The 25,204-nt window shown below is 26.1% G+C and overlaps 1 protein-coding gene across 10 annotated transcripts in view; it reads left to right on the top strand.

Moving 5' to 3' along the window:
• The window catches only part of LOC117177715 (chloride channel protein 2), a 245,804-nt gene that overhangs the window by 200,601 nt on the left and 19,999 nt on the right, over positions 1-25,204 (top strand). For 9 of the 10 annotated variants that reach the window (XM_033368594.1, XM_033368589.1, XM_033368598.1 and 6 more), the window contains 5 exons: positions 7,780-8,014; positions 14,393-14,555; positions 14,663-14,893; positions 20,084-20,307; positions 24,266-24,457. In XM_033368594.1, coding sequence (XP_033224485.1) covers positions 7,780-8,014; positions 14,393-14,555; positions 14,663-14,893; positions 20,084-20,307; positions 24,266-24,457 — 1,045 coding nt within the window. The remainder of the gene's footprint in view (positions 1-7,779; positions 8,015-14,392; positions 14,556-14,662; positions 14,894-20,083; positions 20,308-24,265; positions 24,458-25,204) is intronic. The other variant, XM_033368597.1, reaches the window with a different exon arrangement.

Here is a 25,204-nt window from a genome sequence, read left to right as displayed (position 1 = left end):
TAATAATAAATATAAATATAATTATATATGATATAATAATAATTTAAATAAATTTCAATTTATATTTTGATCTTGAAAAGTCACCTGGAGTCTCTTTAGGATGAAAATCCAAGTATGTAAAAATTTTTTAATCAAAATTCATCTGTTTTAAAATAAATTTAATCTTTTTTTGATAGAAATGCAACTATTTGGTAGAAAGTTCAACAATTTTATTAAAAAATCATCCTTTATGGTTAAAAATTCGTCTTTATTTATTAAAAATTCAATTTTTTCCTCGAAATTTATTTCTTTTAAAAAAATCTTATTTTGATCAAGAAAAGTCAACTGAAATCTTTTATAACTGAAAATTCAACCATTATTTCTAAAATATATCTTTTTGATTTAAAAATTCATTGGTTTAATCAGAATTTTTATTTTTTTATTTGTGAAAATGCAACTTTTTGGTTAAAAGTGATTCTTCTTTGCTTATATTTTTATTTGAAAATTCATCTCTTTTGTTGAAGTTTAACTATTTTGTTAATAATTAATCTATTTTATTTGAAAATTTAATTATTTGAGTAAAAGTTACATTACATGGATAAAAATGTATTTTTCCGATTGAAATCTTTGGATGAAAATCGAACTGTTAATGGAAAAGCCTTTTTTTGTTGGTTAAAAATTCGTTTTTTTTAAATTAAAAATTAAGTTTTCCTCATACACTTATTTCTTGTTTAAATTTTATATTTTTATTATAAAAAGTCAACTGAAATCTTTTTTAACCAAAAATTGAACTATGTTTTTAAACATTTATTTTTTTGATTTAAAAATTAATCTGTTTAAGTAAAAACTATATTTTTTATTTCTGAATATGCAACTTTTTGGCTTAAAAATATTCTTCTTTGCTTATATTTTTAATTGAGAATTTATCGCTTTGAGTTGGAAGTTTAACTATTATATTGAAAATTCTTTTTCAATTGAAAATTCAACTCATTCGGTAAATATGAACTAAATTAATAAAAATGTATTTTTTTGAATGAAGTATTTTGTTAAAAATGTAATTGTTTAATGGGAAAGCCTCTTCTTGGTTCGAAATTAATATTTTAACTGAAAATGTTTACAGTTTTTTTAAATTGATCATTTCTATTTGAAAATTCTTTTTCTTATATTCAAGCGTTAAAAATAAAACTGAAATGTTTTGTGGATGAAAGTTCAACTAATAAATTTTTTTTTCTTAATTAAAAATTTATCTTTTTTAAGAGAAATTTTATTTTTCTTGGATCAAAATATTTTGATCTTAAAAAGTCACCTGGAGTCTCTTTCAGATGAAAATCCAACTATTTTTTTGTTCTTTTAATAAAAATTCATCCGTTTAAAAATAATTTTTTTTTTTTTTTTAATAGAAATGCAACTATTTGGTTGAAAGTTCCACAATTTCATTAAAAAATCATCCTTCTTGGTTAAAAATTCGTACTTTTTAAATAAAAAAACTCGATTAATTTCCTAGAAATTTATTTCTTCTTCAAAAAATCTTATTTTTATGATGGAAGGTCAACTCGAATCTTTTTTAACGGAAAATTCAACTATGTTTTTAAAAATTTATTATTTTGATTTAAAAATTAATCTTTTTAAGCACAAATTATATTTATTATTTCTGTAAGCGCAACTTTTTGATTAAAAATTATTCTTCTTTGCTTATATTTTTAGCTGAAATTCATATCTTTTATTGTACAAAATAGTGTATTATCATAAGAAGGAAAAAAACTTTAAAAAATTGCTTATATTTTCCAAAAAAGAAAAGGTTTATTTTTTTCTCACTTTTTTACATTTTTTTAAAATTACTAGTAACCTGACACCGAGATAAACTAATAAGGGAACATAAAAAATAAGGAAATTTAAATTTATTTGTTGTTAATTGTTTAAACAATTTTTCATTGTTTCAATCTAACTTTTCACTGGAATTAGGCAGAAAAGGGTAGGTTTTTTCAAATTTTTCACAAAGTTTATAGAATTCTGTTATATCTGGATCTTTTACTATTAAACCATTATTTTTAAACAGTTTCTATTTGTTTATAGAGTATTTTCTGATAAAATATAAAAAATGTACACCTTTTTTGAGTAAATTAAATTCATTTGTTCAGATTAAAAATCAGCTGGATTAATTTTCCTTATTTTTAATTGTTTAAATAATTTTAAATTATTAAAATTTTACTTTTGACTGGAATAAGAAAAAGTTTAAATTTTCAACAACCTTAATGGAATTCTGGATTGTGTGGTTTTCTTATCATTTAGTCATAATTTTGTGAACAATTGATATTTTACTAAACAATTTTTTTGACAAATTATACAAAATTGGCACCTTCTCTTGGTGACATGCATTAATTAATTTAAATTGAAAGTCAGCAGTTTGAATTCAATTTATTCTTAATTGTCTTAATAATTTATCATTTTCTGCAATTTAACATTTAAATTTTGATGACATGTTTAATTACTTACTCATAATTCTTCAAACATTTCTATTTATTTAAAGAATTTTTTCGACAAAATCTGCACTTTTTATTAATGGCCATGAACTGATTAGTAAATAGTTCATGTTGATTTTCGACTTGAATTAAATTTTTCAACTTACTCAGATAAGATGTAAATGTTCTATATTTGGTCAAAAAAAGGTTTAAATTAATGGAAAATTGTTAAAAAATTATGGCTAAATTATAAAAAGTGTCAACGTAGAATAAGCTAATAAAATTTAATGTAAAATTTGCAAAAAACTGCACTTGTTTGCATAATAAGTTATAAATAAGTTATTTTTGATAAGGTAATATTCTAAGTAAAATTAGGTTTCGTTATAAAAATACTTTTTAGCGTTTTAGGTCATGGACCACGAACTAAACTTTTTTTTTATTGATAAAAAATAAAACATTTTAAAATAAAACATTTTAAAATAAAACATTTTAAAATAAAAAGCTTAAAAAACTTCAGCGTCAAACTTTCCTAATCAAAAAATTAAAAATTAATTAATGAAATTAAAAAGTATTTAAAAAATGCACGGCAGAACCATTTAAATGCTAAAAAATAAATTTGGGAGAGCCAAAAAAACTTCCTCAAAATTGGAATTATTTAAAAAAGAAAAAATAAGAAAGAATTTTTGACAGTTTATAGAACTTTATCTATAAATAGAACGAAAAAAATGAAAAAAGTTCATACTTTTCGACAAAATTCTTTTAAAATTTGTCTGCGATCGTAACTATTCAACTGTAAAAAAATTGTATTTCTAAAATTGATTTTTAATTCTAAATGACACAAAATTTATCAATAGACCGCCCCAAATTTTTAAAATAAAATTTGATACTTTATTACGATTTTTTCGATTTCTTAAAACTTAAAAAAATTGTTTTATCATAAAATCATTAGAACACAAAGAAGCAAAAATCAATAGATAATTTTTTAGGAAAAAATTTATTTCACAATAATGTTTGGAAAAGTTCCGTAATTTATAAAAAATAATTTCTTGCAGGAAGACCATTTATAATTGAAAAAGTTTTTCTTCAGTTGTCATTGCAGTTGAAAATTTATATAAATTTTTTTATAATTATTAGAATTATATTAACACTTTTGTCAAAGTAAAATTTTTATAAAATCGCACTGTACTAAAAATTTAAAAGAGTTTTAAAAATCAGTTATATTATTATTTAAATATTGTTTGAAAATTTTTTTTCAAAGTAGAATTTGTCTAAAATTAACTTGTAGTAAAGATACAACATTATTTTCAACATTTAAAAAAAATTGTTTAAATATTATTTTTAAAAAAATAGCAACAAACTTTGATGGAAACCTTTAAACTGCAGTAAAAAATAACAAATATTGTGCTTAAATAATTCAATAAAAAGTGTATAACGAAGAACATTTGATGAAAAAATTTTCCTTTCATTTTTTCTATAAAAATTTTAGTTTAAATAATTATTTATAAACAAATTTTAATTCAAAAAAAATTTTATTTCCTGGATTTTCTGTTATTTTTTTAAAATCACACTATAATAAATATACAAAGTTATTTAAAAAACTTGTACTTAAATAATTCTTTAAATATTCTTTAAAAAATGTTTTAGCGGCGTTTTCATGAAAACATTTTAACGGCATTAAAACATGAAATAAATACTTATAAAAACATTTTAGTTGAAGAAATCTTAAAAAAAAATTGTTTAAATATTTTCAGTGTCGTACATATGATAACAAAAATTTATTTTACTTTTCAAATAAAAAATCAATTTATAAATTTGTATTTTCTGTGATAAAGCTTAAAATATGATAGGAGTCGCGAGGTATTGGAAATTCATACAGATGCTGAAAATTTTCATAATAAATAATAGTAATTTAATTTGAGAAATTGAGGAAATTCCTCAAATTGTTGGCACACAGACTTTTGGCATTATTCCATCCAGGAGTGTTCGCAAACATTCAAGAAAAGAATTTCGCCTTTTAAGTATATCAATGAGAAAGTTCATTTAATTTGAAAAATTAAATAATTAAAATTTAGGATATTCAATTCAGGATAACTAAAAATTTTAATTAATTTTCATCGTCCATGATGAAATTCATATATCAGAATATTCAAAAAAATTAATTTTTATGAATAAAAAATCTAACGATCCAATTTGGACAATACACACCCAAATTTGAAAATCTAAAAATAAAAGAGAGGCAGTATTCAAATCTCTTTTCTTTTTTTCCCCATCTTCCTGTACAATTTTTGTTTCCTAATGGGTTCAGACACAAGGAAAAGTTTATGATTTATTTTTATTGATAACTAGAAGGCTGGTGATTTTTTTTATTAGGATTAAAAAAAGTAAGAATACAAAATAGGAGAGAAAAAAAGATGGAAGAAAATTTAGGGGTCGTCTTTCTTCCTTATTTTATTATTTTTCATTTCATTGACCATAACTATAAAGTATAAGTTGGACAAAAAATTACTTTAATTTCTGGATTTTTAAAGTTTACCAAATAACTTTTACTTTAAGGTTGCCTTCTCATTTTTCTTTCCTCTAATTTAATTTTGTCCAAACTTTTTTTTAGGCATTTGTTTAATTAGAAAAATGAGAACGCAAACAACCAATCCTAATCAATTTTGTTTGTCGCCTTTTCAGTTTTCTTTTCTCTTTTTTATTTTTGTCCAGAGATTTGTTCAGCAATTTTTTTAACGAGGTCTTTTTTTAATTACAATAGGTAACAGACCAATTAATCAGGATTGTTTGGTCGCCTTCTTATTTTTCTTTCCTCTTTTTTATTTACGTCCAGATTTTTTTTAAGAGGATCCTTTTTTTAGTTACAATAGGAAACAAACCAAATTCATTAGGATTGGTTGGATGCCTTTTAATTTTTCTTTCCTCTTTTTTTATTTTTCTCCAAAAATCTTCTTAAGGAACTTTTTTTTAATTAGATAAACGAGAAGGTAACCAACCAATCCTGATGGATTTGATTGGTCGCCTTTTAATTTTTCTTTTCTCTTTTTATTTTTGTCTAGAGATTTTTGTAGTAATTTTTATTGAAGAGATCTTTTTTTTATAATTGCAATAGGAAACAAATCAAATACATCAGGATTGGTTGGTTGCCTTCTCATTTTCATTTTTTATTTTTGTCTAGATTTTTTCTAAGAGGATCCTTTTTTAAATTACAATAAGCAAAAAACCAAATCATACAAGATTGGTCGTTTGCCTTCTCATTTTTCTTTCCTCTTTTTTATTTTTACCCAGAGATTTTTTTTAGGAATTTTTGTTTGAAGAGGATCTTTTTTTAAATTACAATAGGAGCATTTTATGATGGTTGTCCAAATTTGGTCGCTGCATTCTTGGCCTTATTATCGGGAATTCTATATATTAACTCTTTCATTGAACGTTTAAGAGGATTTTAAGTTTAATTTTAATCTAATTTAAATATCTTAAATATTAATTCTTTTAATATTGCGAAGACTTTGAGTTGTGGAAGCGCTTTTACAGTTTTTTTCATAAAGAGGATTATTTTTTATATTGCAATAGATAACAAACCAAATCAATCAGGATTGGTTGGTTGCCTTTTAATTTTTCTTTCCTCTTTTTTATTTTTGTGCGGCTTTTTTAATTCTCAAAGAGGATCCTTTTTTAAATTACAAAAGACAACAAACCAAATCTTTCACGGTTGGTTGGTTGCCTTCTCATTTTTCTTTTCTCTTTTTTATTTTTGTGCAGATTATATATTTTTTAAAGAGGATCCTTTTTGAAATTATAATAGGGAACAAACGAAATCCATCAGGATTGGTTGGTTTCTTTCTCATTTTTCTTTCCAACTTTTTATTTTTGTCCAGAGATTTTTTTTATTTGGAAAATGAGAAGGAAACCAACCAATCCTGATGAATTTGGTTGGTCACCTTTTAATTTCTCTTTTCTCTTTTTTATTTTTGTCTAGAGATTATTTTAGGAATTTTTTTAAGAGGATCTTTTTTAATTACAATAGTAGCATTTTATGGCGGTTGTCCAAATTTAATCGTTGGATTCTTAGTTTCATTACCAGGAATTCTATACATTAACTTTCTTTTTGGACGTTAAATAGGAATTTAAATTTGATTTTAATCTAATTTAAATGTCTTAAATATTAATATTTTAAATATTGCGAGTCGCTTGAGTTTTGGAATCGCTTTTACTAGTCAGAAATAAAAAGCTAACTGAGATTTTAGTGGCATTATTTTATTGGCTGGCTTCCGAATTTCAGGTTAAAAGAAGGAAAAATAATCAGATTTCTTTGAATTTAGGATATTTAAATAGGAAAAAAATACAATGTAAAATATTTTTTTAACGCCCAATAATCAAATTGATCAAAATAATTCCTGAAAATAATAATAATTTTCATTTTATTTTATTTTATTTTTATTTTATTTTGTATTATACATTTTTTTGCCTTCATAAGGGTGCTGTATGAGTGTCGAAATGTTGGTGATTATGATATATATTTAAAAAAGTTTTTTTTATTGGGATTTGATAATGGTGGGAATAAAGAGGACGAAAGGAAAAAAAGAAGGAAGGGGATTTGGTTAGTTGCCTTTTCATTTTTCTTTCCTCCTTTTTTATTTTCGTCCAAAGTAAGGATGAATAATTTTCTTTTCTTTTTTTATTTTTTAGGGGGAAAGGAGAGGAGAGAAGTGATTCTTTTTTCAGATTCCAATGGGAACATTTTGTGGTGGTTGTGCAAATTTGGTCGTTAGATTCTTGATTTTATTTTCAGGAATTGTTTTCATCAGATTTCTTGGTTTCCAAAATTTTCATGTTTGAAAGTGTTTAGATTTTATAATGAAATTCAAAAATAGCCAATCAATCCTGAAGGATTTGGTTTGTTGTTTATTGTCATTAAAAAGAACGATCATCTTAAAAAAAAAAACGAAAAAAATCTGGACTGAAATAAAAAAGAGGAAAAAAAGAAATCAACGAACCAATTCTGATGGATTTGGTTGGTCACCTTTTTAGTGTGCTTTTATCATTTTTATTTTTGTTCACAGAACTATTGATTTTAATTTTCTCTAAAATAAAGTATGGTAACTAAATTTTATTTTAATAATATAAACAGTAGCTAATTTATGATTGAAAAATGAAATAACCCTATTAAATTAAAGTTAAACAACTTTATCATTTTTCTTCATCAGTATAGATCTTGCAACAATTTTTTTGTCTACATTTGAATGCATTTCACAAATCAAAATTAAATAAGAGAATCGTCCCTACTTTTAAATCACTCGGATTGCTTCATCTAATCTCAAAATTACTTGATGATAATTTTTTTCAGTCGTTTCTTATACCCTGGAATAGTCGCCTTGATGGTTTCGTCAGTATCCTTTCCTTTGGGACTTGGTCAATTCATGGCTGGAGATTTAAATACTCATGACCAAGTTCACGGCCTGTTCACTAACTTCACATGGACAAGGGAAAATCTCAGTGTTGAAGAAGTGAATGTCGTAAAACACTGGGCCACACCATACACCGATGTCTTCGTTGGACTTCTAAGTTTTACTTTGTTTACGGTAAGAAATTTTACAATCACAATGATACAGCAAGTCAGTAAGGGGCCGTACTTAAATTACGTAACGGGTTTCAGGCCCTCTCTAAGACTCCTCCTCCTCTCTTTAACAAACCGTAACAAAATACTTTTCCCCCTCCCCTTCTCCTCTCACATTACATAATTTGCAGTTACCTGAAATGCTTTTTTTAGTGATTGCTAGTAGAATTAGGCAGGTTGCCCGAGAACTTTATTTTCGAAATTTCCTCATTTTTCGTAGTATTTACAATTACTATGAGTAATATTAAAGAGCGAGATATTATTCGCGGATTTTAATTTTTTAATATCATTTGAGCGGCTGACAATAAAAAGTGGAAATATCTCGTTGGTGAGTGAAAAGCAGCTATAGAAAAGTGCCTAAAAAAATGGATATAATTTCACGGCTGTAAAAAGTAGCAATAGAATATTGGCTGTAAAAAGTGGACAACGGTGCTTGGGCCGTGAGAAAGAGGAACAGAAAAACTTGGCAGTAAGAAGTGGACAAACGTGGCGTGTCGGTGAATCGGCTCTGTTACACGCTGCAAAGACAAGTCTCGTTCAAAGCCGAAATTGAACGAGGACGAACCCGACCGCGCCCGACCGGACGATTCGCTTTCAGTGGCTAACAAGCTATTAGGAGCTTTCGGTAAACTGCATTTCCACTGAAATTGCAGGGCGTCCAGAGAATAAAAGAAAGTTCATGGCAACGTTTTAAACGATTGCTTTGCGATGAATTCCAAGAGAAAATTGAAAAGAAATCACAAAACTTTTTTTATTGTTTCCTAAAATTTTTTAAAAGTGCGTGTAAAATATTTTTTAGACTTTTGCAATTTTTCCATCTTAGATAATTTTAGAAAAATTAAGGAACATAATTCTTTTAAAGCCTTCTTGTACAATTTTTTTGCACATTTAAAAAAAAAATTATGTTGGTTTAAATAATGTACTTTCAAATACGAGAAAGTTTAAGAGACGTTCAGTAATTTTAAACGATTAAAAAATAATAAAAACTTGTAAAGATTTTTGAAGAATTTTGTAAAGTTTGACGAAAATTAAAAAAAATTTAGTTTCCTAGGAATAATTGAAATAATTTTTTATTTTGAAAAATTAATTTCAAGAGATTATTTTAAAACATTTTAACACATGACAAAAGATTTTAAAAATTATCAAAGAAGAATCTGAATTATTTCAAAGGCACCTTTTTTTAATTTTTCAGAATTAAGCAACAATCAGGAAAAGGACGTGATTAAAAAAAAGAATTTTTTGATATTCATGTGCAAATATTAAACGATTTATTATGTTGAATAATCAACTTTAGGAGAAAATTGAAAAAGGTTTTTAAAAATAAAAAAGGATTTTCTAAAATTTTCTGCAAAGGGTGTTAAATATTTTAAAGTGAAATTTTCTAGGATTCGAGAGATGCAAAAATAATTTAAACCTGAGAAGATTTCTAGAAATGAAAAGTTTTAAAGATGTCAAAAATATACTTTAGTAGCTGCTGATAATAAAAAGTGAAAATATAATTAATTACTAAAAATAGAATTATAATTAATAATTTCATATCTGTAAAAAGCATTAATAGAACATTGGCAGTAAAAATTATACAACGGTACTTGGGCAGTAAGAAACAGAAATAGAAAAATTCGGCAGTCAAAAGTAGACAGGCGCGTGTCCATTTTTTACAGCCACAAATTTGTGTAAATTTTTTACCGTCTGTTATGTCATCGTTTTTTTTCTTTCTGTAGGGTGATGATACACTATTCGGCAACACTGCAATATGCATGGAAAATTTAGAGATATTTAAGTCTTGGGACATTTTTTTCTTTTCATCAGCGTTACCAATTGAGTTCTCATAAATTTAACTGAGACCTTGAAATAATTTTTTATTTTGAAAAGGTAATTTCAACAGATTATTTAAGAACATTTCAACACCTGACAAAAGATTTCAAAAATTATCAAAGAAGAATCTGAATGATTTTACAGGCAACTTTTTTTAATTTTGCAGAATTAAGAAACAACCAGGAAAAGAACGAGATTAGAAAAAAAGAATTTTCTTAATATTAGTATGAAAATTTCGAACGATGTTTCATTTTTAATAACAAACTTTAAAAGGAAATTGCGAACGTTTTTTTAGAAATATCAAACGATTTCATACAATTTTCTGCAAAGAGTGTTAAAGATTTCAGAGCAAAATTTTCAAGTCCGTAAGATTATCACATTTTTTTAAATATAAAAATTCGAGTAAATTCAGGAAAAATTAAGTAGAATTCAAGAGATTCAAAAATAATTTAAACCTTAGAAGATTATTAGAAATACGAATTTTTGAAGCTGTCAAAAATAAACTTCAGAAGCTTTAAACGAATCTCGAAATGTCAAGAGCATGAACAAATTGTTTTCAAATGCTTGCGAAAATTTAGAAGATTATAATGTAATTTCTTCACATTTTGAATGACTTTTCAAAATGTTGAGAAAAATTCGAGGCAGTTGAAAATATTTTTAGGTATTTGAGACGAGTCAAATAGATAAAAAATATTCAAAAATTTTAAAACATTTAAGAAAATTGATCAAATATTCTTTGATTTCTTACAAATTTCTTAAAAATTCCTAAACATCTTTGAATAGGACTCGAAATTTTCCTAATGTTTTGTAATATTCTGTAAAATAAAACAATTTCTTTAAAATGTCATAAAATATTTTCTGACACATCTGATATATTTAAAAATATTTTTTCAATTTTCTTAAAAATCTTATAATACTTATGCTTATATAAATTTAAAAACAAACTGACAATACAAATCATAACGTTTTAAACTATTCCAGAAAAAATTAAAAGATATTCGCACATAATTTGGAAATCAGAATTCAGATTTTTATTATACATCGCAAAACTTTACAAAAATATTGTAACTGGAATGGAGGTATTTTAAACATTCACAAACTTTTATTATACAAATTATGACCAATATTAAATTAAATAAACTTGAAGTAAATCATAAATTTATCCTACTTAATTAAAAGAAATTATAATTTAATCGTAAGGTAATTCAATATTGTTAAACAGTCAGGTCATAATTAATTAATGTATTCATAACCTAAAAATCATTAAACTATATTATTTATAAGTAAAATTTTATATTTATTTCAGAAAAATTAAAACACATTAACATATACATCTAAAAATTAAATGCAGATACCCATTTCACAACATCAGAATCATTTGAAAAATTATTTAATTGAAATAGGGATGTTTTAATATAAATAAACTTTGATTATGCAAACTTTGTCCAATATTCTGATATATAATTTCGAACAAATAATCAATTTATGTCACCTAAATTTAATTTACTAAATTTTAATCTTTATTTAATTTAATATATTTTAAATTATTTAGCTAATAATGAATTAATTATTTTGGAATATGAGAAGCATTTAATTATAACTTTCACTCAAGAATTCAAATAATTTTTACTTTGTATCTTTAACTTGTTGAATTATCAACTAAATAGTTCCATATTTATCAAAGAAAAATAACATTTTTTTCTAGGGTAGATGAGTCAAAAAATATATGCTTAAATATTTAAATTTTGATTAAAAACAGATTTAAGTTCGATTTCCTAGCATGAGCATAGGAGATTTAAACAAGAATACATTTTCTACGAATAAACTTGAATTTTTAACCCAAAAAAGAGAAATTTTCAATAAAACAAAGAAATTGTCAACCAAAATGGATGACATTTAAAAAAAATTTTTGCATTTTAAACCGAAAAAGCTGATTTTTAACAAAATTTTTGAATTTCGAACCGAAAAGGATTCATTTCTTTCGTTTAAATTTGAACTAAATTAATAGAAAAGTTACAATTTAATTTTTTTGTTGTAAAAAATTATCTTCTATTTTTTGTTTCAGATTCACCTCTTTTGTTAAAAATGTAACTCATTTGTTGAAAATTAATCCTTTTTAATTAAAAATCCAACTTTTATTTAGTAAATTCATATTTTTGGCTTTAAAGAAAGATAAAGCTAGTTAAAGGTTATTTTTTTAAACCCATATTTTGTTTAAAAACTACTTTTAAAAACTACTACTTTTGGTAAAAAGTTAAAATTTTTTGAATAAAATTCAAACATGTATTAAGAAATTGGACTATTCTTTTATGAGTTGAAAATTCAGCTATTTCGTTAAAATTATAAGTATTTTATTGGTAGTTAACTAATTTCGACAATTCAGCTATTTTCTCAAGTTTTTTGACTAATCCACTTGTAATGCACTTGCAATCTACTTTTTATCCCAACTAACATGCTTTTATTCTCAATAAATCCCAAGTAATATACGTGCAATCCACTTGTAATCCACTTTAAATCTACTGGAAATCCACTTAAAATCCACTTGTAATCCTAACTACTATGCTTTTTATCTCGGTCAACCCTAAGTAATATACTTGCAATTCACTTTTAATTCACTTGCAATCCACTTTCAATCCCAGATAATATACTTGTAATCTCAGTCAATCCCTAGTAATATACTTTTCATCCATCTATAATCCACTTAGAATCCCAGCTTATAAGCTTGTAATCTAAGTCAATCCCAAGTAATATACTTGCAATTCATTTGAAATACACTTGTAATCCACTTGTAATTCTAGATGATATTCTTTTTATTTTAGTCAATACTAAGTAATATTCTTACAATCCACTTGTAATACACGTGCGATGCACTTGTAATCTACTTGTAATCCATTTGATGTCCCAGATAATGTTTGTTATTTCATTTAATCCCAAGTAATATACTTGTAATCCACATGTAAGCCATCTGTAATCCACTTGTTATCGAGTTGTGATACTAGATAATATGCTAGTAATCTCATTCAATCCCCAGCAATATATTTGCCATCCACTTGTAATCGACTTGTAATCCACATTTAATCCTCTTGTTATCCACTCGTAATAAAATTATTATCCACGCTAATAAACTTGTAATCTCATTTAATCTGAAGCAGGTCACTTTTAATCCACTTTTAATCCACCTACAATTCACTTGTAACCTAAGATAATATGCTTGTAATCTCAGTCAATTCAAAGTAATATACTTGTAATACACTTGAAATCCCAGATAATATGCTCGTCATCTCAGTCAATGTCAAGTATTAAAGCTTTTAATCCACATTTAATACATTTGCAAACCATTTATAATCCACCTGTAATTCGAGTTAATATACCTGTAATCTCAGTCAATCCCAAATAATATACTTGTAGTCCTAAATAATATGCTTGTAATCTGAGTCAATCCTAAGCAATACACTTGCCATCCACTTGTAATCGTTTTCTAATTTACACGTAATCCACTTGTAATATACTTGTCATCCCAAATAATAAGCTTGTAATATCATTTAATCCAAAGTAATCCACCTGTAATCCACTTTCAATCCACTAACAATCCACTTCTAATCCAATTATAATCCAAAATAATATGCTTTTTATTTCAGTCAATCCCAAGTGATATACTTTCTATCCACTTGTAATCCACTTACAATCAATTTGTAATACATCTGTGATTCGAGATAATATGCCTGTAATCTCAGTCAATCTCGAGTAATGTGCTCGCGATCCACTTGTAATCCACTTGAAATCCAATTCTAATCCACTTGTAATCCTAGATAATATTTATATATCTCATTTAATGCCAAGTAATATACTTGTAATACTCTGACAATCCCCTTGATCTTCCAGATAATTTGCTTGTCATCTCAGTCAATCCTAAGTAATATACTGGTAATCCACTTGTAATTCACGTTTAATCTACTTGTTATCCACTTGTAATTCCCATGTAATTCCAGCTAAGATGCCTGCAATCTAAGTCAATCCCAATTAATATGCTTGCAATCCACTTATAATCTGTTTGAAATACACTTGCAAGCCACTTGTAATCCCCTTGTAATCCTAGCTAATATTCTTTTTATCTGGTTCAATTCCAAGTAATATGCTTGCAATCCACTTTCAATCCACTTGTAACTTATTTGTAATTCACTTTTAATTCACTTGCAATCGATTCGTAATCCGCCTGTAATTCGAGTTAATATGCTTGTAATCATAGTCAATCCCAAGTAACAACTTGAAATACATATGAAATCCACTTGTAATCCACTTGTAATCCTCAGTAATACACTTATAATTTAATTTTAATACTGTGTAATCTACTCTTTATACATTTCTAATCTAATCTATCTAATATAATCCAAATAATCTACTTATCCTAGCTAATCTATTTATAATCCCAGACAATAAATGAGCGGAAACATAGGAGTTTTAATGTTGACAAAGCGAAATAATGAATCCAAAGATCATTATATAATTTAATAATTTAATTTTTTTATAGTTCGTCTTTTCCATTATAAGTTCCACTGTACCTGTACCTTCTGGAATTTTCATTCCTGTTTTTAAAATTGGGGCAGCCCTTGGTAGATGTGTGGGAGAAGCAATGGCATTGTGGTTCCCAACAGGTGTCCGATATGGTGGTGTCATAACTCCCATTATTCCAGGTGAAAATAACTATATTAAATCCTAATCAAAAACAAGAAAACAAATATTTAAATTTTCTAACTTAAAAAACTGGTTATGATTACATAAAATACAAATACATTGTCAGGTGGATATGCTACAGTTGGTGCAGCTGCATTTTCCGCTGCAGTGACACACACAATTTCAGTGAGTGTTATCATCTTTGAGATGACTGGACAAATCACTCACATTGTTCCTGTGATGATAGCTGTCCTAATTAGCAATGCCATTGCTGCTCTTTTGCAACCTAGTATATATGACAGCATCATCCTCATCAAGAAGTTACCCTACTTGCCAGATCTTTTACCTTCTAGTTCTGGTAGGTAATTTTTTATATTTTCGTAAGCTTCTAAACATAATAAATGTGTACAAAAACTAGAAAATCTCATGATTTTCATATTATTTGTAATACCAAGTCATTGTTTTTAATAGCATTCATTAAGGAATGTTCGGTAAGAAAGGCTTGATAAATCCCAATCGCGGAAAGTATGCAAGAGTAGGTCACTAATAAAATTTTTTTATATATCTTATACAAAATGATTGCAAAAAAATCACCCACCCGGAACGCTTAGCTAATCTTTCAACTGCTTTTTCTGAAAAGAATTAATGAAATCCATCATTGCGTTGATATAATTATTTTTGGGTTGCAGACTCAAAGTATCTTTTTTACAGCTCTCTTTGAACAATAGGTCATCATCTTTGGTGGGAAAGTTAGGGATGAAGTCACTTTTATTATTGTATAGTTGTAAAATATGAATCCTAAATTCCCAGTAAGAATAATTTTAGTATGAAAAAATATCAAAAATTCTTCATTGTTAATACTTTTAAATGGAACCATGATTTATTGATGCTTTCGGATTCTGGAAGCCTTAAATGGTTGGTAAAATGCAATTCTCACAAAACCTAACTAAACTGAACTGATAGGAAGGCATATTTCAACATGTTTGACAATTCTTATTTTCGAGTCGATTCAATGATAGCAATTTTTTAAAGAAATGTTTAAAATTGTATGCACTTGCTGATCTAATTTAGACAAAATCAGCTGCGTGACAAAAACTTCTGTACTAATTATTAATAAAACCCAGAAAAGCCTTTGTCTTCAGATAAATTAGTCTCGAAGTTTCAAAATTTTATCACAAAGGAAAAGACTGCCATGGAAAAATTGTATTTGGTTAAAAACTGTTCAAATTACATTTGTTAGTCGTAGTATTTTGAAAAAATTTTTTCCAGTTGTGATAAGGTTTTGTTCTGATGGTTTGTTCCATTGTTGTGTCTTCCTCCAACCGTAATGTAAGATTAGCTAATGTTAATTGATGTTGACGAGATAAGAATTTAAATAGAAGGCTTAGATTTTATTAGTATACTGGTCCAAAAAAACTAATATACCAATGAAATTTGAATGTTCTAATTACATTTTTATCTGTTCAACATTAATACACATTAGCTATTCCAACATTACAGTTTCAGGAAGATACAACAATGAAACAAACAAACTATAAAGATGTGTTCTTTCAAAGGAAACTGGATTAGTATACAAACCAAATCCAATCTCTGTACTGAATATTGTTTCAAATGTTGCAAATCTATTTCTAAAATATATTTTTAAAATATGTTCCTTGGAAAAAACCCATCTTTATTGGTATGTTACATGATTGTATATTCTTTCAAACGTAGTGTAGGATCAGTTGATGTTAATTGACATTGAACAGGTAACAAAATGAAGAAATGTTTTATTTGGTTTGTATACCTTTTTTACAACTGTAAAAACAAAACCCAATATCTTCTGATTAAGTTCTTACCTGATCAACATCAATTAAAATCAGCTAATCTTACAGCACGATTGGAACAGCATACAATGGGACAGATTAACAATAAAGAAAGGTTCTTTCAAAGAAAGTTGAAAATAATGTTACAAAATATGTTCCTTTGAAAGAATCCGCTTATATCAATGGTTTGTTACATTGCTGTATCTTCTATCAACAATGCTGTAGGATTAGTGGATGTTAACCAATGAAGAATTTAATTAGAAAATGTTGGATTTAGTTAATATACTTTTTTTTTAACAGAACACTAAAAAAATCCAACATTTTCTGATTAAACTATTACCTATTTAATATTAATGAGCAATAGCTAATCTTACAGCACGGTTGGAACAATGGAACAAACTAACTATATAGTTAGGGGTTTTTAAATGAAACTGCACCATTATACCAATAAAATCTTGAAAATGTTTTTCTGTCTATTTTCCTTTAAAAGGAGCCATCTGTATAGTTAGTTTGTTCCATTGTTGTATCTTGTTCTAACCATGCTATGAATTTCACTGATATTAATTAATGTTGACAAGATATTTAAATATATTTAAATCTTTCAATTAAATTCTTACCTGTTTAGCATCAATTACCATCAGCTAGTCTTACAGCACGGTTAGAAGAAGATACAAGGAACCAAATAACTATACAAATGGGTTCTTTGAAAGAAAGTTGAACCAGTATGACAAAAAAATCGAACACCTATGCTGAATATTGTTCCAAATGTTAAAAATATATTTCCAAAATAAGTTCCTTTGAAGGAACCCATTTTTATAGATGATTTGTCACATTTTTGTATCTTTTAAACACGCTGCAGAATTAGCTGAAGATAATGGATTTTGACTAGGTAAGAATGTAATTAGAAGATTTTGGCTTTTGTTGGTATATTGGTCTAAAAAATAGTATATTAAAAAATAAAATATATCATAATTAAATTCTTACTTGGTGAACATCAATGAATATCCACCAATATTACAGCACGATTGGAAGAAGAAACAATTGAACAAACCAGTTATACAGAACGGTTCTTACAAAGAAAACTGGAACAGTATGCCGAAAAAATGCATCATCTGTGGTGAATATTGTTCCAAGTGTTGAGAATACATTTCCGAAATATTGTCCTGTGAAAGAACCAATTTTTATTGTTGGTTTGTTACATTGCTGTATCTTTTTCTAACCATGCTGTAAGATTATCCGGTGTTAATTAATTTTGACAATGTAATAATTTAAAAAGAAAATCTTGGATTTTGTTGGTATACGCTTCTTTTGGACCAGTATACCATCAAAATCTAAAACTTCTAATTAAATTCTTATATGGTTAACATCAATTACCATTAGCTAATCATGCAGTACGGTTAGAAGAACATACAACAATGGCAGAAACAAACTATACGGATGGGTTCTTTTAAAGAAACTTGGACCCTTAAACCAACAAAATTCAACCTCTATGCTGAGTATTGTTCCAAATGTAGAAAATACAGTTACAAAATATTATCTTTCGAAAGAACCCATCTGTATAGTTTACTTGTTTTATTATTGTATGTTCCTCCAACAGCAATGGCTTTTTTGCATTAATATACAAACAAAATCTAAATCTTCCAATTAAATTCTTACCTAGTTAACATGAATTACCATCAGCTAATCATACAGCACTGTTGGAAAAAGATACAGCAATGGAAGAAAACAACGATACAGATGGGTTGTTTCAAAGAAAGTTGGATCAGTATACCAACAAAATGCAACATCTGTGCTGAACATTGTTCTAAATGTTAAAAATATATTATCGAAATATTTTCCTTTGAAAGAACCCATTTGTACAGTTTTGTTTGTTTCATTGTTGAATCTTCTTCCAACCGTGCTGTAAGATTAGCTGATATTAATCGATGTGAACTAGATACGAATTTATTTAGAAAATGTTGGATTGTTTATAGTTTACTGTTTCTCACCAAGATAGTAATAAAAGTCAACATATTTTCATTCAGTTCTCACCTGGTCAACATCAAGCAGCATCAGCTAATCTTAACGCACGGTTGTAAGAGGATACAACAATGGAACAAAAACTATTTCGCAGTTCTTTTTAAGAAAATTGGAATAGTAAACCAACAAAATCGAACATCTGCACTAAATATGGTTCCAAATAGTAAAAATATATTTTCAAAATATTGTTTTTTGAGAGAACCCATCTCTATAGTTGGTTTGTTTTATTGCTGTACCTTCATGAAAGTGCGCTGTAAGATTAGCAGATGTTAATTGAAATCGACCAGATAAAAATTGAAATAGAGGATGTAATATTTTGTTCAAATACTGGTGTCTTTGGGCCAACATATTAAGAAAATTCAAATTGTCTAATTAATTTATTACATAGTCAATATCAGTTAAAATTAGCTAATCTTATAGCACGGTTACAAGATAATACAGCAATGGAACAAAACAACTCTAACGATAGGTTCTTTAAAAGGAAACTGGACCAGTATACTAACAAAATACAATATTTTTGCTGAATATTGTTGAAAATGTTGAAAATATATCTCAAAATATTTTACTTTAAAAGAACCAATCTGTATAGTTGGTTTGTTTTGTATTTTCTTCCAGTGGTGTTATAAGATTAGTTAATGTGAATTGATGTTGACTAGGTAAGAATTTGATTATTAGATGTTGGATTTTGTTGATATAATGTTTTCTTAAACCAGTATTTTAACAAAATCCAACATTTTCTAATTAAATTCTTACCTAGTGAACATCAAGTGACATCAGCTAATCTTACACCAAGATTGGAAGAAGATACAGGAATCGAAAAAACCAAATATTTCGAAGTTTTTTCAAAGAAAATTTGCGCAGTAAATCAACATAATCCAACTTCAATGCTGAATATTGTTCCAAATGTTGAAAATATATTTCCAAAATATGTTCCTTTCAAAGAACTCATCTGTATAGTTGGTATCCTCCAATGTTGTATCTTCTTCCAACCGTGCTGTAAGTGTAACGGATGTTATTTGGTGCTGACTAGGTAAAAATTTAGTTAAAGGATGTTAGATTTGTTCATATGCTGATTTCTTTAGATTAGTATACCAACAAAATCTAAATCTTCCTATTGAATACTGACCTGGTCAATATCAATTGATATCAACCAATCTTACAGCACGTTTGGAAGAAGATACAATTAAACAAACGAACTATACAGATGGGTTCTATCAAGGAAAAGTGCATCAGTATACCAAAACAATCCAACATAGTTGGTTTGTTCCATTGTTGAATCTTCTTTTAACCATGATGCAAGATTAGGTAATGTCAATTTATGTTGGCCAAGTAAGAACAAATTAGAAAATGTTGGATTTTGTATGCGTGCTCTTTATTTTTACCAGTATATTATCAAAATTAAACATTTTTTGATTGAATTCTGATTCTGCCAACATTAATCAACATTAGCTAGTCTTACAGCACGGTAAGATGAAAACACAATGGAACAAACCAATTATACAGAAGGTTTATTTCAAAGGAAACTTGACCAGTATAGCAGCAAAATACAGTATCTGTGCTGAATATTGTTTCAAATGTTATAAACAAAAGCTTTGATAATTTTTTTTTAATTCTAAAAAATCAAACGACCTACTTCATAAAGTGACCTATTCTTGTATGATTTCCCCTAAATTTTAGCACACGAGTCTCTATATTTTTATAATGTTTCCTCAAATTATTTTTAGGTATGTACAATATTTACGTAGAAGACTTTATGGTACGAGATGTTAAGTACATCTGGCATGGTATTTCATATCAGAGGTTAAAAGAAATCCTTAAAGAAAATAGAAAACTTCGAGGATTTCCACTAGTAGATAATCCTGATTCGATGATCCTACTTGGGTCAATTCAGAGACTAGAGCTAATAAAACTGATAGAGAAACATATTGGTCGAGAAAGGCGATTACAGGTACTTATAGAATAACGCTCGGAAAATTATTATCTTATTTATGACACTGTTTCCCTTATTTTCCCATTTTTGAAAAGAAGTTTTCTTTTTCCCCTGTTTTGATGAAACTTTTCGGTTTTCTCTTTTTACGCAGAAATGCGAACTGATTTAATAGGACCCAATAAGAAAAAACTTTTTTACAGAAAATTCTTTCTCTTTGAATGAAAATTCAACTTTTTGGTTTATGGTCATAGTGCAATCTTTTTTTTTGAAAATTAGATCATCTGTTTAAAAATTAAAATGTTTCTGTTTAATTAAGTTATTTTATTTTTTTTTAAACTATTTTTTGAGAAGTTATATTTTTTTGTCGAAAATTCAACTATATTATTGAAAATTCTTTATTTTTTATAAAAAATTCGTGCCCTCGGCTTTAAAATTAAAATTTTTCGTTAAAAATTCAACTATTTTGTTTTAAAAATTTATCTTGTTTGTTAGAAAATCTTTTATAGTGGAAATTTAACTATTTTGTAAAAATTTCGTCGTTTATGGTAAATTTGAACTGTCTTTAAATTGAACATAAAATATTTTTTGATTGAAATATCAACTGCTTTTTATTATTTTGGTTAAAGATTAATTTCTTTGTTAAAAAATATAACTACTTCATTAAAAATTAATTAAAGAATTAGTCATTTAAATTGAAAGTTCAACTGTTTAAATTGTCTAAAATTCGTCATGTTTGGTTGAATACAACTGTTTTTATTTCAAATTCAAATTTTTATAATTGAAATATTAACTATTATATTTTTCACTGAGAATTCATCTTTTTTGGTGGAAAATTCATTTCTTTGGTTAAAAATTTAATCATTTTTTTGAAAATTAGTTTTCTTTTTAGTTGAAAATTCATCTCTCTTTTATAGAAAGATCATCTCTTTGAAAAATTCAACTGTTCTGGATAGAAAATTCGACATTTTGGATTGAAAATTTAAGTTTTTATTTTTCTTTAAAGTTCAATATTTTTCATCGAAAATTCAACATTTGGTTGAAAATATATCCTTGTATATTGAAAATTCAAATATTTTTTCATAATTTATCTTTTTCGGTTGTAAATTTAATTACTTTAGTGAAAATTCAACTATATTGTTAAAAGTGATCATTTTTAGTTGAATATTCAACAATTTGTTTGTTAATCAGTTTTCTCAATAGTAAATTCGTTTTTTTAAATTAAAGATTTATTAGGATTGAACTTTTTTTGAAACTTTTCGGGCTCAAATTTAAAGTCAAGGTTAAAAATTCAACTTTTTCTTTATAAATTTCGTCTCTATAGTTCTAACGGTCATCTTTCTGGTTCACAAATCATCTAAATTTTTTGAGAATTAATTTTCTGTTCCAAATTTTTTCTGAGAACATTATCTTTCTGGTTAAAAATTAATCTTCTTTCGTTGATAATTAAACTGCTTTTATAAAAATTTCACTATGTTTTTTTAAATTAATTTTTTTTTGTTGGACTAATTTCCTTTATCAGGAAATTTATCTGAGTTTTTTAAAATTATATTTTTAACTGCAATTTAATTACTATTCGAATTGACAAAAAAATTTCTTTTAAGTTTGAATTAAACCTTTTTTTATCTAAAATTAAAATCTTTAATTGGTTCGAATAACAACTAATGTAGTTTTTATTAAGAATTCATATTTTTAGGTTAAAATTTAAACTACTCAGTTAAAAGTTTAATTTTAATTATTTTGTTGAAAATTCCTTTTTTTGTTATTGAAAATTCACCCTTTATGTATAAATTTTATCTTGTTTTATTTCATCTTTTCTAGTTAAAAATTAAATTACTTGTTTAAAACTTAAATTAATTTTTGTTAAATTTACTTTTTTTGGTTGAAGGTTAATTTCTTTGTTTAAAGAATCTAACCCATTTTTTTTTTGAATCAATAGTTTTTGACTTAAACTAAAAGTTTTTTGGTTCAAATAACAACTATTATACTTTTCACGTAAAATTTATATTTTTTGCTTTAAAATTTAACTTCTTGGTTGAAAATGAAAACACTTCATTTTAAAATTTATTTTTCTGAATGAAGATTGATTTCTTTGCAAAAAAATTTAGCGGTTTTTTCTAATTAATGTTGTACCTGAATAAAAACTGTTTGAATTATTGAAAATTTGTATTTTTTGTTTAAAATTATGTTTTTTGCTAATATTTCATCTTACGTAGTTGAAAAATCAACTACTTGGGTAAAAATTGAATAGTTTCGTTAAAAATTCTTTTTCTTGATTGAGGATTCATCTATTTGCCTTAAAATTTAATTGTTTTGTTGCAAATTTATTTTTAAATTTGAAAGTTGATTTTTGTTTGTTTGTAGAAAATTCATCTTTTTTGTTGAAAATGCAAATGTTTGATTTAAAATTAATCTGGCTTGGTTAAAAATAAAACTATTCTTTTTTTCAATTCAACTACTTGTTTTAAAGTTGCATTATTAAAAAAAACTTTTATGGTATATGATATTTTTTGGTTGCAAAATTTAACTGCTTTTTTAAGTTATTTTTTTAAGTTGAATTTTTTTTTAAGCTGAATTGTTTTTCATTTAAGGTAATTGTCATTTTAAAAGTCAGATATCTCAAAAAAATAGTCTTTCTATGATTTTAAGAATCAAAATATTGTAACTGATGTCATTTTAAATAAAATACATTATTTTTCAAATAAAAATGTTAAAATGTACAAAAAATTATTTTAACCGTGCTTTTTGAAATTGAATTTTTTCTGACCTTCTCTTTTTACCAATTTTTGGAAAATATTTTCATTTTCATAAATGATCGCTTATTTTTCCCGGAAAAACATCGACAAATCAACTGTTTCTAATTTTTAAAGGAAATTTTTCTATGACTGAAATTGTTAGAAAAATTTGTTAAAAAAATACATTTTTTAAACAAATAATTATATTTTAATATTAATCAGTTATTTTTAAAATTGAGAACAGTAGAGTTGTAAAGAATGTTTTTCCGGGAAAAGCTGTCATTTATTAAAATGCAATTTTTTTCAAAAATGGGTAAGAAGCGACGACCCGAAAAAATTCAATTGCAAAAAACATGTTTAAATAACATTTTTCATTGTGAATTTTAACATTTTTCATCGAAAATAATGGTTTTTGTTTGAAATGCCATCAGTAATAATATTTTTATTCTTAACTCTCAAGTGCTAGAAGGGACGCAGAGACCCTGATATTTATTTTAGCAGAGTTTTTTTCCTAAAAAGTTATCTCATGTTTTTCAAAATATTTATTTAAAGCAATTAAATTTCATACCTATTTTTACATCATTCTTTTTTGCGAAAATCTGGATTTCAATTTTAAAAAAGTGGACTTAAGTCTATTTAAACCGGAGATATTTCAGTATAAATTTTGCTCGGGTCTGCTGGACCCGTTATAGAAGGAACGGAAAATTTCAAGATTCTAGCACTTAAATGCTAAAATCATAGAAAAACTATTTTTCCCGTATATATAACTTTTGGAACAACAATGCCTGAAAATAAAAATATTTTTTAGTTAAAACATCAACTATTATATTTATTTTCAAAAAATAGTCTTTTCATGATCCAAAAATGGACAATTTGGTTTCAAATTGATCTCTTGAGTTTAAAAATTAATTATTTTCTGAAAAAATCGTTCACAGGGTTAAAAATTCATTTCTTTTAGTAGAAATTCAATCTTTTTGGTAAAAATGCAAATGTGTTACTGAAAATTAATCTTTCATTGGTTCAAATCTGAAGAATTGAAATCCTTTAATATTGAATTATAATAGTAGCTACATTCATTTTATTTAAAAGAATTCATTCCCCCATTTTCGTGAAAAACAACCCTATTTCCGCTATATGAAGATTCTTTGGGTTGTAAAATGAAACCAATCAGCTATATTTTGTATCGATCATTCTTTTTTTTTTTTTTTTTTTTTTTGAAAATTGATCAATGTCCTAATTTTTAGGTTGCCCAAATGATGCAAAAGGAAGCAGCAGAGAGGGTGAGAGAAGAAATGGAAAGACAACTGAAAGAACAAGAAAGGTCGAGACGACCCTCTAGATTTGAGGTCATTCCAGCTCCCGATATTCTCAAAATGCAGAGGCAAAGTGCAACGGATTTGTCAATGGCTGGAAACAATGGAAATAGTTCAGATCATGTAAGTACTTTTTATTTTAAATTATACGAGCAGTCTTGCGCGCGCTACGGCGCGCGCCTATTTGTCTTTTTATGAAAAAGAATAAATGAAAAGCTTATCTTTTCTATGTTATACATATTTAATGAATGCTACAAAATATTAGTATAAAATAATAGAAGACACCATGGGATGAGTTCTGTATCTCAAACTGTAATTAATCTTTTATAATAGGATTTCAACGAATTATATATTTTTTAGTAGAAAATGAAATTGAACTATTTTATTTCAAATGAGCTTTTTTTATTAAAAATTAATTTACACGTAATATTGATTAATAGCATTTATTACAATTTTGTAATTCACGATGATAATAATCAATGACCTTATCCTATATATAAAAGCTCGTAACCTCCATTAGTAGCGCATGGGCGCCGAATCTTACAATGGTCAAGTTAATCACTTATTTTATGGCGACTGGCGACATCTTTCTTCAACGTATAAAATCAATCGAAATAAGAAACTAGATTTCTACTTTTATCGACCGCCGGTAATTATTAACGTTTTATGTCTTTTTATTTACACTTTCAATAACATCTGTTATTTTTAATGAATTATTATCATGTATAATATTTTAATTTGTTTCTCATAATTCTTCAATCGTTACATTAAATTACTGAAGATCATTTTCACCAGAATGTGGTTTATTCAATGTTACAGGAATAAGAATTTAAAGTTTATGTTAAAATATAATTTTTTTGAACAATATAA

Source organism: Belonocnema kinseyi, chromosome 8 (genome assembly GCF_010883055.1).
Source record: "Belonocnema kinseyi isolate 2016_QV_RU_SX_M_011 chromosome 8, B_treatae_v1, whole genome shotgun sequence".
Lineage (NCBI taxonomy): Eukaryota > Metazoa > Arthropoda > Insecta > Hymenoptera > Cynipidae > Belonocnema > Belonocnema kinseyi.
This window is presented reverse-complemented; position numbering and strand designations above follow the sequence as displayed.